The sequence below is a fragment of the Tachypleus tridentatus genome, chromosome 1, assembly GCF_004210375.1.
Source record: "Tachypleus tridentatus isolate NWPU-2018 chromosome 1, ASM421037v1, whole genome shotgun sequence".
NCBI classification, from domain to species: Eukaryota; Metazoa; Arthropoda; class Merostomata; order Xiphosura; family Limulidae; genus Tachypleus; species Tachypleus tridentatus.
Genome location: NC_134825.1, coordinates 31505231 through 31523390, shown reverse-complemented (window position 1 = coordinate 31523390; position 18160 = coordinate 31505231). Strand labels below are relative to the sequence as shown.

At 34.4% G+C, this 18160-nt stretch overlaps 1 protein-coding gene across 5 annotated transcripts in view; it reads left to right on the top strand.

Moving 5' to 3' along the window:
• LOC143245207 (tyrosine-protein kinase RYK-like) overlaps nucleotides 1-18160 on the top strand; it is a 148169-nt gene that overhangs the window by 75385 nt on the left and 54624 nt on the right. For 2 of the 5 annotated variants that reach the window (XM_076491300.1, XM_076491277.1), the window contains exon 1: nucleotides 1381-2066. The exons of the other annotated variants lie outside the window; for them this stretch is intronic. In XM_076491300.1, coding sequence (XP_076347415.1) covers nucleotides 1940-2066 — 127 coding nt within the window. In that variant the 5' untranslated portion in view covers nucleotides 1381-1939. Of the gene's footprint in view, nucleotides 1-1380; nucleotides 2067-18160 lie in introns of those variants that run through there. 5 annotated transcript variants of the gene reach the window in all.

Below are 18160 nucleotides of genomic sequence, written 5' to 3'. Positions count from 1 at the left end.
AAATCCGGGATTAAATTCCCAGTTTTGGACACACCAGATAATCCAAAAAGGCTTTGCTGTGAAACAAACAAGCTTGATATATTTGTAACTGCGACATACTGAAAATATCACTTGACCAGTCATTTTCAATCTATATTACATGTAGTTAAATATAAACGTTATAGAATTACAATTAATGATTGCGTGTTTCCACAATACTCGTTTTAATGACAGTTAAGAATGTTTGTAATTGTGTTTATTTTGCGATAACAAATAAGTAAAAATCAGATTCTGTTTGTTCAGGGCCAGCGATTTCCCGAAAGCAGTAGAACTGAGTGACGAGTAGTGAATGAAATGATAGGTTAAGCTTCATATTTTTTCAACCATTTCAAACAACTTGCCTGGTGAATAATTCACAATAGTAAATTAATAATATCACTCCTACATATTCTTCAAACCATATATAAATACAGGTTCACTGTGATGGGTGAAGTACAACTAAAACATTATACATATAACATTCTATACACCAGTATAAAAAACTTCGTCTTGTTTAGAATTAATGATAATGGGTGGAATTCCCCGAAACCGGTATAACTGAGTGACAAGTGGTGAATTGAATGACAAGTCAAGCTTTTTATGAGACCAATGTCCCATTGCGGGACAGCAGTATTTAAGTTTTCAGGTTTACAAGGCTAAAATCCGAGAATCGATTCTTCGCGGTGAACACAGTAGACAATCCTATGTGAACTTCCTCTAAAATAAAGAAACAAACAAGCACCAACTAAACCAATGTTCTCTTGTGGGATAGAGTTAAGTCTATAGACATACAATAGTAAAATCCTAGGTTTGATTCGCCGTGCACAACACAGTAGGTAGTTCAATGTGGTTTTTCTCTAAAACAAACACTTGCCACAACATTTACTATATATGGTGTATATCCTCTTAATAATTCGGAAAGTATTCATATGAAGATCATAACATGTGGAATCTCTGTGCTTTATCAAATGTTTCTCTTTTAACGTAATGGAATTTAATTCAGATAACCACGAGTTCAGTTAACGGGTTTGGTTACTGTAGTTGTCTCATTCCTGTACTGTGTTTAATATCTCAATATTCAATTTAAAACTAACAAAATGAATTATTTGTATCTGAATTATAATTGTAAAACAACACAATACGAGGTAAGATGATTATTAATAGTCAAAAACTGAGGCTTACTTCTATTTTCATTGACAACTCTCTTATTTTATACTAAGATAATAAAAACTGTTGCGTTATCTTCGCGTTTCTGCAGTTGATGTTTGTCCAGCCAATGAACTCTTAACGTACAAGAGACTTAGAGCCAATGAACAGGAGTTAGCAACCAAGGCCGTTCGGGGCTGAGCTTGGAGCGTCAACTACCACGACAGCGTCCAGTGTGTGAGAAACACTCACATGTGCGTAGTACATATAACCGCTACCACTAGTTTTGCATTTTCCCAGGTCCAGCGAGACCCTAATTAGTTTGATGTCGACTCCGTTCAGGAGCAGATAAATAATGTAATAATTAATAAAATATCAAGACTTGAATTTACTGTTGAATAGTAGTGGGGCGGCTTGCTTACCACAACAGCTTAAGTTGTAACTACAAGTAATGTAGTGAGTATGCCTTAGAACTGGTTCTGCAGCTGAAATCGATAATTAAATAGCCGATTCTCCTTACCCAATCTCATATACAAAGTTCAAGATCTTTAGTGAGAACCTATGCGAATGAACTACGATTGTCTGCGTCCAGCGACGGCAGAACATTGTACAATGTTCTTGAATATTGCTCAAAACTGTTCATGTTTACTAAAGAAAACTGATGTTTCATAAAACGTTTTTTCAATGTTAAGTGCTCTATGGAAGTGAGTTGCCGTTAATTTATATGTGTAATTATTATCGGTGGAAAGTAACGGCTACGTCAGGTTAAACTATAATGCCTGGGTGGAACATGAAGGTTAATGTTATATGGTGTCAATTATTAGTATTATGCCTTATAGGAGGCCTTTCTTCAGGCAACTTCAGTTTGTTTTTGCGAAGACATGAGGTTCATAGACTATTAGGTAAGTCATTCTCTAGTTCTAACATACAGATACATTTGAATTAATGTTTATGTGTCTATCTACGGTATCAAAAATGTGAACACTATTTTATTATCATTTACGTTCAAAATCTGTGAAATATTTTTATCACTTTTGTGTCGCTTTACAACACACGTTGAAATGGTTTAATACTCACTATAAGGATGAAATTCTAAAAGACAAATATTATGTTAAAGCATTAGCCCTGTTCACAAGTGGGTTTTCAATGGTAGAACCTCTCTTGTCAGCTCGCCTCAACGTGATTACATCATACAACAACAAATAAAAAGAGCATAGTAAAGTGTTCACCAGCGTTAATAGATAAATAGTCGTTATGAAACTAAAGGCAAACTACCAAAACATTTCCGAGGTTTATTAACAAGCTTACATAAAGCGCGGATTAACTTTTGTAAACCTTTAGCAACTTAAAATAAGCCTTTATCAAGAAATGACGAACCTGAAAAGAATCGTCATTACCAACTCAGTTTACAAACTACGTCCACCTTTCCTTACATTTAGGCCGGTCACTTCCATCGGTTGAGTGTAATCTAAAAAACACTGGTTGTGATTTTAACAGTACATCAAACAAGAAAGAACCCTACACAGGGAAGGATATTGTACACTAATATTGTTATATAAAAATACAGAGACTAAAATCGCACAATAAACATTTTTAATTGTGCATTTGTTTTGTTCAACGTGTACTTGTTTTAATAAAATATTGTTTCCTTCTCATTAGGTATATGCAACAGTAAATAGTGTTAATGTTGTCATAAGTCTCCATTCTTTAGCACGGATGTGTTAATTGGAGTTCTTCATAAAACAGTAATGAGGCTTGTAAAATATGAACAACTAACTAATGATCTAAGAACAAGGAAAAATTAGAAGCTTTTAAGATCTTAGTCAGTTGTCACTAGTTTTAAACATTTCTTTAAAACATAAGTTAACGTAATTATTTATATTCTGTGATCTTGAAGACAGACACGCGTTTTGAAATAAAAAAGCATTCAACTTAGTAAACTTTTAATAAGCAATCTTACCCGAAGAAAAACTAACCAAAAATATCTTACAAAATTTACATTAGTGATGCTTCCTAAGTTAGAATGAAATTAATAATACTTCTGTGACTTTTATGAATAACCTTCATTTCCTTTAAACAAAGGTAAAAAACAGTCAACTGTCATCTGTCAGAGTTATAAAACGCGAACAAATTATACGATACACATCAAATACGAAATGGAAAGTCAGCATACTATTAGACCACAGAGTTTAATATTAAGTATTTTTTTCTGACTGTTGTGTTTAAATACTGTGTTAGAAGCCGGCATACACGTAAAGTGGACGATATATAGAAAGTCTAATAAAGTATGTGTTTTAAGATGGACCTCTCCTCTTTCACAGAACTTTTCACAATCAGTCAATAAACAGAGCATAATTATAGTCATTAGACTGATCCACAACGGAGAAGGAACTTCTAGGACATCATGGGATATGTAACATTGTTTTTATTCGGTTCCATTAGCCTCTCCACTACATTCGAAATAAACACATTAATGAACAAAAAAGGTTAAAGTTTGTATATAATGCTGCTGCGAAAGTTCTTTTAACTTTTATTAGACCTTCATTTATAGAACATACAAAAACTACAGATATCAAAAACTTAGTGTTGATACATTCTTGTTACATAATAATATTAAACTCAAAATAATGTTGTTCAACTATAGTTTTGTATGGAATATGTTTAAAATGATTTATTTTATAGGAAATCATTTTAATCACTCTTGTAATATTACTGGTTTTTGTGCTTATAACTATATTGTTTAATAAAATGCATATATATTTTATATTAAATCATTACGCATAACTTAATGTCTGGTATGGTATTTCAATGACATATAGTTTCCTGTCATCATAATACCGAGTCCTAATTAACAAAATAAATATCACTGTGTCTTCGTTATCCCTACTTTTACGTATGTGTTATGATTACAAACTCATTTAGTTGTGTAATTTAAATAAGTAAATTCCTGTAACTTTCCATAGTTACATTGGATGATTGTTTTAACTCAAACTGTGTTTCCTCTCTATGTCACACTTTTTTTTTGCTTAACTGATATTTCTTATGTTAAACTAGTAACTTCAGATTTTTGCTTTCAATAACAGGTTTGAATTATTCGAAGTACGTCGTTGCTCTAACGTGTGGGAACATCACACACTACTAAAACAAATATTTAGATGCATATATTTTGCGGTAATCAAGATGTTAAATTATTTTTCTAAAAATTAGCCATAGTTTAATGTGGGACTCAGGTTAAGAGCCAACACTGTGTTTAAAATTATCCGGTTTCTTGGTATAGAAAGAAAACCAATTATCTCTTGAATAGTGATTTGTTCGAAATGAAGGCGGCCCCTCATGCGATTTCATTTTACAAGTGGCAGGGTGCATTGTTAGGGACGTATATTTTGACAATAAGGCGTTTACCTATTTCACCCTGACTGTATCTTTAGAATACGTTTCCAAAAGACGAGTTCTGGGTCGAGGAGTGGCGAAATGGTTTCGATATTTTAGGCTGGTACCTGTTTAACTAGCAGGTTGCTGAACTATTATTCTCCATCTTTCTTCCTTGGTCATGGTCAACAGATTAGCAAGAGACTGTAAAGGCTCGAGGCAGAATGCTTACTTTTGGATGCCATAAATAGAACACATAATTCAAATGTAAATAAATAAATGGTCACAAGTTCAGGATCTAAAGCTATTCTAGGTATGAAATAATGTTTTAGTTTACACAACTAACAATACGATGGTGTTAAAATTGTATGAACCAAGTCGCCCATTTATTTCCAGTTTATTGTTTTATAACCTCCAATATTCATATAAATGACGTAAAAGAAATATTTATGCCATGATAAAAGAGAATCTTATATTCATAAACTTTTAATTTACAAATGGGTCACTTTTAAAATATCTTTAAGTTTGTTTGTTTTTGAATTTCGCGCAAAGCTATACAAAGGCTATCTTCGCTAGCCGTCCATAATTTAGCAGTGTAAGACTAGAGGGAAAGCAGCTAATCATCACCACTCACCCTTAACTCTTGAGCTACTCTTTTACCAACGAATAGTGGGATTGACCGTAACATTATAAAGCCCCCACGATTGAAAGAGCGAGCATGTTTAGTGTGACGGGTATTCGAACCCGCGACCCTCAGATTACGAATCGGGCCAAAAATAATCTTTAAACTTTCCATAAGATGTGTACCACTTAAAGGCAACAATATTCGCTGTAGTATAATAGGCTGTTAAGGGAAAAGGAAATAATACATATGTTATATGTTTCCAGAAATCAACAACAGGTTTATGTAAATCTATTTCTTCCTTTGATTATTTCCCTCCGTCCAAAGAAATCAAAATATAAGCAGCTGAAGCGTAGAATAGAACCAGTTAGTTTCTAGTAATAAATAAACAACACTGTAATTAACTAGTAATGAACGTAGGAGAGCGAATAGGTTACTAACGATGACAACGACTGATTGCTAGGAACCTTACTGTAATCACTATTCCACGTTGTTATGATCTATAGCCATTCCAGAAGTGATATTCGGGGATAAAGGTGACGTCATCTTGCTATGACTGACATTTATCTCTGCTTCATAATTCAAGAGTTATTCCATGGCATTGCTACTAGTTAACCAACACAACCTCTGTGTTCCATACTTCAAGATCCAGTTCCTCACAACCACAAAGGCATGATAATACTATGGAAATCTTGGACTTTTAATTGCTCTGTCAAGAATCTATTTGTTTACGTTGTTATGGGTAATTACTTTCAAAAGCAGTATACAGTGTGCTGTTATACTTCACTGTTACGACTGACCACTATATCAAGAGTACTTTTCAGTGGACATTTCTTCGTATTGTTATGGTTAACCATTCTTTTCTATTCCATCTTCTTGTGTTCCATCAATGTGTTCTTAAAGCTAATCATTATCGTATTACCACAGTTTAGATTCTGTTACTTAAAGATTTTATAACACATTACTCTTTAGTATTACATAAGCTTTGACTTATGAACTTACACAGTTGGTATTCTCACTCCTCAAATTGTTATAGCTGATCACTTCTTCTGCATAGAGCAACTTAATCATGCCATTGGATGAAGATATATTGTATTTTGTAGATTTTAGCTTGGTCATTCATTAAATTATTTTAGAGAGATGGTAAAGTTTAGGTCACGTGATGAAAATACATCTGCTTGTTTTGCGCCTGTTTATGTAATAGTAGAAGTTTACAAATCGACTAATTTTTCTACATTTAGCTCCTAATGTCTTGAAACGAGCACGAATCATAATATAAAACAATCTGATAAGTGGTACGCATGAAGGTTTCAGGGTTGCTCACGATGTTTTTTCAGTTTTGGTGATACTAAAAACACATGAACACTTTTAGGAAACGAAAGAATGAAAGTTTTAAAAATTCATTATTTTTATACATTGTTTTACATAAGTTATTGTTATTTTTTTTAGAATTTAGACGTATAAGATTGCTAGAAGAAAAAAAAAAGGAAACGGTTATTCGCTCAGAGCTATATGCATAGTTTTACAAGTCTGATATTCCCTTAGTTTTACCTACTCAACTAAAAGGTATAAGCGAGTTATCAACTAACTTTTATTTATTATTGCCTTCCCTTTACTGTAATATAAATACAACCTTGAAGTTGTTTGTAAAACAATTCAAAGAGAGAAACGATGTTAAATGGAATACTTTATATATACACACACATATATATATTCATTATTAACATAACCCTGAGGCCTAAATCTCATGTATCTATATGGCCATTTTTTACACCTGATCGCCGAGTTAAAGTTGTTGGTTAAATAACATAACTTATAAGAACGTTTAATAATTAACTTGGATTTACAGTTCCTTTCCTGGACCATCTCAAACAACTATTGCCTTGTTACAAGCGTTATTCGAACGGAGGTTAAGAAGATTTATAGCTATAATAAATAAAACCTCTCTCTTCAAAACGTGTGTTTTACTTATGGGTATTGCGGTAAAGGTGGCAAGGTATACGAAATCTTTCATCATAAATCAGTTTTGCAGCCATTACCAAATGTGTGTTTTCTTTCTTAGTTCTGTGGGTTCATAAGCTTCATAAATAAGTAGTACACAGTAGAAGTTCATGGTATCCAGCAATGAAATATTCCCAGGTTTTTGATGTATATCTAGAGCAAATGTCTATATCGGTGTTTGTTTAAGAACAAATACGCGGTGGTAACAAAACCAGCACTTTGGTTTGTTTACTAGTTATCGTTTCTACAATAACAGACCTTAAGGATTTCTGCTGTATGGTTAGTGAGAAAATTGTTTGCTCTTTCAAAGGGACCATCTCGTACATAACAAGTGGTATATTGCGTAAGAAAAATTATCAGCGTTTAAATTACTTGGATAAATATGTTTAGGAGTTCATATATACATTTATACAAAGTTCTAGGAAATCTAATAACGTTCCAAAACTTTAGAAACGGCCCCGTCGTAAAAGAATGGATAAACTTATCATTCTTTGTTAAGGGACTACACTATAAAATAAACAATGAAACATGCTAAGCCTACTGCAAGCTACAGGATTTTGATAAGCTTCTCTATAACTAATGCGACAACAGAACTTTGATCACGCACGTACAACTACTACTGTGCGTGAATGTATCTATCTATATTACCGAATCTACTTGGTCAGAAACAACTAGCCCTCCCCTAGTGGCTCAGCGGCATGTCTGCGGATTTACAACGCTAAAAACTGGGTTTCGATACGCGTGGTGGGCAGAGCAGAGATAGCACATTGAGTAGCTTTGTGCTTAATTCACAACAACTAATATAATTTTCGAGCTTATTTCAATCAACTTTTAAAACTGTTATCTCATGACATTTTATAGACTTTTACGATCTACTAAGTGTGATTAAAATCTATTTTAAATATGACGATTTATGTAAATAACGCCTAATGTAGAGTACTGCGCCACCTACCAACATTTAGTGGAATTCGTTTACATGATTATTGAAATCTGTTCATCATTTATGATTATAGAATCTGTATTATATATGATATTGTAGAGACAACTCTTGCAGTACGTAAGCCAGGCGTGTTTTAAAAATTAAGCACACACAACAGAGTAGCAGCAATATTGGACCATGATATATATTGAGAGAAATAAATGATAAAAATTTAGCTCAAAATATATTACGTTGTTTTTAAAGGTTTGTTTTTTAGATGATTTAAATATTTTTTTAATCAAAGGTTGGTATTTATTCAGTTAGAGATGTTATGGCATGACTGTGTTTGTGTAACATCACATCATAATATGACTTATAATAATTTATACAAAATGAGCATCAGCCTTATTGTGATGTAACGTTACAAACAATTATGTTACACATTAGTTATTTGATAACATATTCTTTTATCGGTTAAGAGCAGTTTCATGTATGAAGTCTTTTTTAATTTATAAAAGAGGTAAGTTTGATCACTACGTTAATTAAGCCTTCAGAAAAAAAATGTCGCATATTGTCAAACTAATTTTGCAAACTATTACAGGTGTTTTATCTTATTTTAGCCGTTTGTTCATAAAATGTGTAATATAGCGTTTTGATAACGATTATTTAATGAATTAAGAGCGAGACAAGATGTTATTTTGGAACGATCTTTGATCGGCTAAGCTACTAAAAGTAATATGATTTGTGATTTTGACGAATTATTGTTTCATTTGCTACGGACGATATAATATGGGGTTTGGGAACAACGGCTTGATCACCTATAAGTAATGTACTCTGTGGTCATGAGATATTAATTGATCACCTACAAGTAATGTACATTTTTGTCATAGAATATTATTTTATCAGCTGTAAGTTACATACTCTGTTATCATGGGATATTTGATCACCTGTAAGTTATGTACTTTTTTGTCGTGGAATATTATTTGATCAACTATAAGTAATGTACTCTGTTCTTATAGAATATTATTTGATCAGTTATAAGTAATGTACTCTGTTGTCGTGGGATATTATTTGATCAGCTATAAGTAATGTACTCTGTTCTCATGGAATATTATTTGATCAACTATAAGTAATGTACTCTGTTGTCATGAGATATTATTTGACAAGCTAGAAACAATAATATACGTGATTCTGAATGAACTTAGGGGAATATAACTTGTGATTTTTGTGAATGAATTTTTGCTAAACTACATTAAATGTACTATGTTAATTTTCATCACTGTTCGATTATCCTTAGCTTATTGTTTTCCAAAGCTTCGAAGTTTTCAACGTACAAACCGTCACTTTAACATAGGATATGACTTTAAATGAAGGAATGTTTGATCAACTAAAAGATAATATAATGCGTGATTCTTATTCTTGTGGTATAATTCTGAAAGAACTGTGAAAAATGACTTGTAAAGAGGAGGTTTTAACTTGAATTATAGTATGTAGTTGTACGAGTCAAAACGTAAGAGTAAGCCAGCCGTTGGAATACGAGAGTCCATTGGCCTGACAGAAGTTGATAAGTTCCCAGACTCGGAGGGCTTGAACTTTTGAAAGCCTATATAAATAGCGTTAGCCATGATTTACACTGCTATACGCATCTGTAACATTCTAACCCTTCAAAGGCACCGCCATGATGCCGTTTAAAGCATGACCCAACACTTGACATTTTCCACGGTTTTCTTCCAATAGGCCATGTTTTCAAAGAGTGTTTATGTATTTGAGTTTGAGCTCTTGAAAGCAAATCTGTGCAAGCGTTGTTCAGCACTTGAGTTTAATTAGCTACAATAATATTCTGATGTCTTTAATTATATGTGATTATAGGGTTTTTACAGAAATATATTTTATATTGAACGCTAACTGGCAGAGTAGCTTATAGTAGCATTTACTTTTATTGAGCAAAAACAAAAGTGCTGATGTTACTTGTAAACTAAGTTGTCACTGTTGGAACAGACATTTAAAATTCTCCCTGCTTGTATCAACAGGAATATGTGTTGTGGCTATAAACATAAATCAAAAATTATAGAAGTCAGGTGTTTCTTAAAGTAGGAAACTACCTAATTCTAGACGCAATATATATATATATATATATATATTTGTAATTTTGATAACTGGAACTTTCTGTCTCTTTCACCAGAATACTTATTTCCTGGTAGAAAAAAAAGAGTATTTAGGTGTTTATACGAGACATGAGGCATAAACCTAACAGGTGCACCTATTGAAAGAAAACTTACTGCTTTTGTTTAGTAATTTCGAGTTTGTTGCCTCTAGCAGCAAAAAATAATAATAATGGGAATACATATTAGCGTTACAAGCGTAAGTAATATTGACTGTATTATAGGAAACTAGTAGACCAGTCACCCAAATGCACACACACACAAAGGAAAGCAGTTTGGTGTTTGTTTAGTTAGCACCTTTATGATGTTGTATGAGGTAGCTACGTGTCCGTCAGCAGTTGAGTGTCGAAACTAATAACTGTCTTTACCGACAAAAACAACTAACAGTGTTACTTACATATAGCAATTTGCTATCATTATTAACCGTAAATTTATGGCGTTGTTTAAAGTAGTCGCATATCTGTCAAGAACTAAGTGTCGAAACTAACAAACGTCTCTATCCGTATAAACTACATTGTTACATATAATTATTAACAGACAACTGAATAGCTGCACGTAGCAACTAAGTGCCTATTTGGAAGTGATTGGCGGACATTAATAGCTGAGCTATCAAAAGAAAATAGATAGTACTAAATGTGGTAGCTAAGTAACACCATTATTAACACAAAATTAAAAGCATTACCCATGTAACTATGTGGCTTTTTCAACAGAAAACTGAAAGACTGCATAACCAAGTGTTAAACAGGGTAGAAAATAGTGAGGGGTAGTTTCTCTGAAATCTCGTTGGTCATTCCAAGTTAATGCCGTCTGTTAACGTAAAATGTGATTTGGCCCCATTTTATGTCTCATTGACTCCCCCAATTACAAGCTACCTGATGATTTTACATAAGTGGCAAAGTGCCTTCCTCAACAAAAAGTAAAGGTTTTTACATGTGATAGAAAGTTTCCGTTACGAATGAAAAAAATGGTAGATGCAAAAATGATTGTAGCTAAGTGACTCTATTAACAGAAAAGAGGCACATATAATAACTACGTGAATCAAAACCAAAAATTACACCGTTTTGTGTGATAACAAGGAGATTTTGTGATATTTCAAGGTAAAACAGGAATCAACATATATGTATTTAACTCTGGAAAAGATAAAAAAATAAAAAATTCAAAACTGATATATCAGACACAAACAATAAAGTTAGCTCTGATACCAAAGAAAAAGACTCAAACACTTGAGTGTGTGTGTTTTCATATAGCAAAGCCACATCGGCCTATCTGCTCAGTCCACCGAGTGGAATCTAACTTCTCATTTTAGCGTTGCAAATCCATAGACTTACCGCTGTACCAGCAGGGAACCAAACACTTGAATAAAGCACAATAAACATGGTGGAACTTACACGAATATACGTGTTGACTGTATAGTCATTATGAATAACTGGTTACTGAAGTCGAAATAAGCAAGACTTAAATAAACACAAAGGATTCAGTCTTCTCGTCGCAAACGACGGAAAAACTTTGTCAAATATTAAAGTTTCAAACAAGGCCTAGTGCAGCATCTAATAATCCTAGCTCGTCTACATCAGTGGAAATTCTCACAACATACATCCAAAGAGACGTTACCACTAACTAGTACAAACTTCCGTATCACTCATTCACTTGTGTATGCTCCACACCCTAGGAGAGGTACAACACGCAAGTATAGCCAAACATGTATAAGCTATGTGAAATGGTCGCTGTCGCAGATTGCCTTAATTCAAGAAAAGAATAAATGCAAGCCTATGACTATCCACATCCTGAACGAAATAATATGAGAAACTTTCCTGACCAACAGAACATTTTATTTAGTTACAAAAGCGTAAAATATATAAAATTCCAACTGCATCGTATTTATAAAAGAGTCTGTATCAGTCGAAACGTTATGAAGTTTTATACACACAGAGACACACTAATTGGGTGCATTTCAAAGGATAAGCTCAAGTAAAAAATACAAAATTTCCCTCTGACCCTTTGGCTACCTGTGAATCTTCATCAACAAGAAAATGGTAGGCTTATATATATATATACACTGCTGGCCAAAATCTTAAGGCCAATGAATATAAAGAAAAAATATGCATCTTGCGTTGTTAGACTCAACCACTTGTTTGAGTAGAGCTTCGAAAGATGAAAATAAGAAAAGGGAAAATAAAAAAAAATAAAAAATTAGCATTTAATACGGAAAATGTGAACACTATGAAATTAGCCTAAATACTAGCTGGTCAAAAGTTTAAGACCATACCAAAACAAAGTCCTAACAGGGTAGGAAATGCCCAACAAGAGGTCTCAGTAGTGAGTTGCACGGCCGTCATTGCGAATAACTTCAAACATTCTCTTTGGCAGGGTCGATATAAGCATTTGCAGAAGGCTGGCTGTAATGTTATTCCAAGTGGTGAAAATGGCTTCACAAAGATCATGCACTGTTTGAAATTGACGTCCATTTCTATAGACTTCCCTTCCATCCACCCCCAAACATTTTCAATGGGGTTCAGTTCGGGCGAACACGCTGGATGGTCCAAAAGAATCACGTTATTCGCCATGAAAAAGTCCTTTGTCCTGCGGGCATTGTGGATTGCAGCGTTGTCCTGCTGAGAAATCTAGTCATTTCCACAAGCGAGGGCCTTCAGTCAATAAGGATGCTCTATTCAACATGCCAATGTAGCCAGCTGCTGTTTGACGCGTCTGTATAACCTGAAGCTTCATTGTTCCATGGAAGGATAAAGCACCCCAAATCATGATGGAACCTCCTCCACTGTGTCGTGTAGAAAATGTCTCCGGTGGGATATCCTTATCATACCAGTAACGTTGAAAGCCATCTGGACCATCCAGGTTAAATTTTTTTCTCATCAGAGAACAAAACTTTCGTCCACTTTTCTACGTCCCATGTTTCCGTGCTTCTCAGCAAAGTTTAACCGAGCTGTTTCGTGGTCTGGAAGGAGGCGTGGCCTTTGGAGACATTTACGGTTTTTATAGCCTTTCTCTCGTAGATGTCGTCTTATTGTTCTTGAGCTGCATTTTGCGTCCGTAAGGGCCTTAATCTGGTTCGACGATCGGCTGGTGTCTTGCCGGACAACCAGTCGAATTCTCCTGCTCGACGCCGGGAAAATTTTCTTTGGCCGATCACTTGAAATTCTCGTTCCGTATCCCTCAGGGTTTTTTAAGAAATTTGCAACAGCAGTTTTACAACGCCCAATCTCACCAGCGATGGCATGTTGAGAGAGACCTTGCTTTTGCAGCTCGACAATTCTGTCACGTTCAAACTCTGTCAATGTTTTAGCCTTTGCCATGTTTTTACCTAACATAACACAGAAGATGTCAGTGGGAGATGTTGACAACGCTAATGCTTGAACACAAATGACTAAATTTCGTTACGTGTTTACCGATTAACGCTTCGTTTCAGTATGGTCTTAAACTTTTGACCAGCTAGTATTTAGGCTAATTTCACAGTGTTTACATATTCCCTATTAAATGCTAATTTTTTTTCACTTTCCCTTTTCTTATTGTCATCTTTCGAAGCTCTACTCAAATAAGTGGTTGAGTCTAACAACGCAAAACGCACATTTTTTCTTTATGTTCATTCGCCTTAAGATTTTGGCCAGCAGTGTATGTGTGTGCGTGGATGGTAGTTTCTAGCTCTATTTATTTCGAAAATATTTAAAGGGAAACACATAGAAGTTATCTCTATTGCAGAAAACTCAGCCTATACATTTATAACTCTTTACCAGTATCAAGAGAAAGTTCATACATAGTAGGTGTTCTATGAACTAGAACTGGTGAACCAGACATGACCAGCTCTTTGTGTGTTTGATAACTGATAAGGCTTATGTAGTAGGAATCATACTATAATGGAACTTTTGCTTAAATGATACTAAAAAAACTTTTTTATTGCGCGATGTGCAACCCCTAACTTCGCGAAATTGTTATTCTGTGTGCATGTAGATTTACAAAGGGGTCACAATTTTCCAGTTTCGCCTCCATTTAGCGTCACGGAGAACGTTATTTTTTCCCATTCTCAAAGTGAAGATATAACATCATGAATGCATCACACGCAGATCTAATGCACTGGCGCCATCTATATAAATAGAATAGTACTGTCTGTTACATGTCCATGTAAATACTTCACAGGCTGTGGATAGATCTTCAGCAAAATTTGTATGGAAGTTCGTTAGACCCATGGGAAAATACACACAAATTTTCAATTTTGTATTTTACGTTTTTTACGAGTGTTTTTTTGGGTTTTTTTACAGCTACTTTAGACCTTCGCTAAATTTGGCTTGAAGGTATGTTTGGTTAATGAAGAGATACATTCAAATTTACGGTTTCACATTTTGTGTTTTTAGAGATTTTGGTAGATTTTTTAAAATTATACATGAAGGAAAGGACTTTCATGTCCAAAGATAACCTTTTACTAATCATGAATTTATACAACTTCCGTCCAGGGTACAAGTACCTCAGCTAATATCTTTTAACAAGAAACCTGAAGATCACAATATACAGTAACTTTTAGTTCCGTTTATAACAAAACAGTTGACTAAGTTACATATATACAGCACTGAATTAATTAAGAAATGTTAAATAATATTGGTATAAACGCAGGTACGAAAGTATTGCTCCTCCTTTGTTGTACAACAATGAATTGTACCAGAGTAAACTCAAGTGTTGATTTTTTACAATTTAAACTATAGTTGGCTGCTCATCAGCCTATTAGGTATTGCTACAAGAACTTAATGTCTATAAAAGTGCAGACAGTTATTATAATCACAGCAACAAAAATCAAGGTTTATTTGACTAAGGCTATTTCAAGTGACAGACTGAGATGAAGTTTCATGTTTCGGTACATGCTGTATGGAAACTGACAAGAAGGTACATGAAATCAGTACCTATGACAGCAGAGATGGTGAAGGTAGAAAGTACAAACTCCATAAAATTGATATAAATTACATTCATTTTCGTGATACATAAAAATTTATTACAGACCTCGTCAGTGTTCTAGTTGTAAGTACAAAGAAAAAAGAAATATACTTTGGCACCATATTGCCTCATTAGAGGTATAGTTCACTGGTTAGGACCAGAACGAAACCTAGACGGACATCAAACTTCAACAACTGGAAGAAGTACTATTTACATATCAAAAATCATCTTCGTCACAACGTAAACTATAGTGTTGTTGTTGTTAACAAAGCTTCAATAGTCGTGCCTTAGAAAATGGACTTTTCTGGTCCTTTGTTTCTAGCCAAACACTAAGTTCGAATTCCCTTCACACCAAACATGCTCGCCCTTTTAGCCATGGGGACGTTATAAAACTACAGTCAATCCCACTATTCGTTAGTAAAAGAATATCCTTAGAGGTGGTGGTTATTACTAGCTTCCTTCCCTCTCGTCTTACACTGCAAAATTAGGGACGACTATCGCAGATAGCCCTCTTGTAGCTTTGCGTGAAATTCAAAACAAAAAAGAACAAACTAGCCAAACATGGGGTGTAAGTTAATCTTCATTATGTATCTAAAACGGTAAGGAAGGTAACAAGAAAGGAAACACTAACAATACAATAAACGAACAGTTTTGTTCGTATTACTATAAATTTTTTAATGTTAATGTTTTATGTAATAATATATTGTTAATTTTGTTCAGATACACATTAAAAGAGGGTCTTTGTTATGGTAAACTAGTGGTTTAAAACACGTTGTTCAAGTTTAAAAATAGTCGTTGTATCCATGTTTGCACATCGATTTATAAGTTTAAGATGTTTAACGTTATAATTATGAATACATGGTTTATTTGTTTTGAAGTTCGCGCAAAGCTATTCGAGGACAAACTGAGCAAGCCTTTCCTAATCTAGCACTAACAGATTAGACGGATATCAACACTACTTACCACCACGAATCAGGAGAACTCTTCAGAGAGAGCATTTCGCCCAAAAACGGGATCAATTTTGAAATTCAGAATATAACGCACTCATAAACAGCAATGATAAATAATGTAGGTAAAGTAACAAAATAATAATTAATTTAAATAAAACTTACAAGCCTTCGAAAAAATATTTTGTTTTCAGTTTTGTTGCTATCTGAAATAATTAAAAATGTTGCCCAACTTCCTTTTTGGTATGTTCATTTAAGATGATGAAGACCAGAGGAGTAGTGTTAACGTACAGAGTGCCGGAAACTTGCCCAAACTTAAACAGATGTGTGAAGTCGCTATAAATGTAAAGACCTCAAAAGCTAATTTAAATTTTTGAGAGTATGTTCTAAGTAAAGAAAATGTATTCAGTACTAATTATTTGAGATTACCTGCTTACATTAAAGCCAATCTGAATACTCATGTAGTAGCGAGAGAAGACATGCTAATCAATTTCTTTCAAATTAAGCAGCATGACGAAACAAGTGGGTGCCAAATAAATAACTGCTAACATTAAAACAATCTCTAAATCGCACATCTTATTAACTTCCTATCTTTCTAACTACAATACCATATTAATAATCTTGACATTTAGAATGTCTTATACAATTCCTATTCTGCCAACACGAATAGCTAAAGTATAATTGTATAATGTACTTTATTATGTGCTCTATTACCATACTCGTGTGACTCAATAACCACGTGACGTATGACAAATAACATTTGAACATTTTTACACTAGGATATCTGCTCTTGAGCCGTAAGAATTGCACTGCGCTTGACAACAGTTACCCGAACTAAAGCGACAGTGTGTGTACCGGGTGATCTGAGAGAGAGATAACAGACACTTACAGTGTTCTGTAGCACCCTGAATGTTTGATTATGAAAGACACTTACGTTCAGGTTTAACATGAATAATCTTTTATATATATAAATTTTGAGTTTTTAAAGTGTCTTGTTTGTTTGTTTGTTTTGGGAATTTCGCACAAAGCTACTCGAGGGCTATCTGTGCTAGCCGTCCCTAATTTAGCAGTGTAAGACTAGAGGGAAGGCAGCTAGTCATCACCACCCACCGCCAACTCTTGGGCTACTCTTTTACCAACGAATAGTGGGATTGACCGTAACATTATACACCCCCACGGCTGGGAGGGTGAGCATGTTTAGCGCGACGCGGGCGCGAACCCGCGAGCCTCGGATTACGAGTCGCACGCCTTACGCGCTAGGCCATGCCGGACCTTTTAAAGTGTCAGGACTTTAAATGGCGAAGCGACAACACTCCTCCGCCACAGAAAATATTGTGTTCATGTTATTTCTCATGCACGTACTGTTCACTAACTCGATGGACGAGTATAGAAATGTTAGGAGAAGCCTGTTTACGGTCCAGATTCGTGACTCTATCACAGGAGACGGTTTCACGATGTATTCAGTGATAAGCTAAAATTATGACCATGACTTACCTTGTTACTCAACAAAAGCAGTATCGAAGTGTGTAAAAAAGTTGACATTCATTTGAGCAAGGCATCGTAAAACTATTCGACGCTCATACTTCCAATACAATAAATAAAGTGTAATCCATTGTAAAAACAAATTACCAGTTTTGTTTTCCAGCGTCTAAATAACTTACCAGTCGTGTTTTATTCACGTTCATGAACCCACTATAAAGTTTGTTTCATTTCCCCAAAGAAAACTTTTTATTGCATTGGCGTTATCCATTCTAAAGAACCTATCGAGATAGTTTCACTCAGTGTAAAGACCCCCCCCAACAGCACAGCTGCATGTCTGCGGATTTATACTGCTAGAAACCGGGTTTCGATACCTGTGGTAGACAGATAGCAACTTTGTGTTTAATGAGAAGCAACAACAACAGTTTAAAAAATCCAGGTTAGTTTCATTCATTCTAAAGAACACGTTATCAGGTTAGTTTCATTCATTCTAAAGAACACTTTATCAGGTTAGTTTTATTCATTCTAAAGAACACGTTATCAGGTTAGTTTTATTCATTCT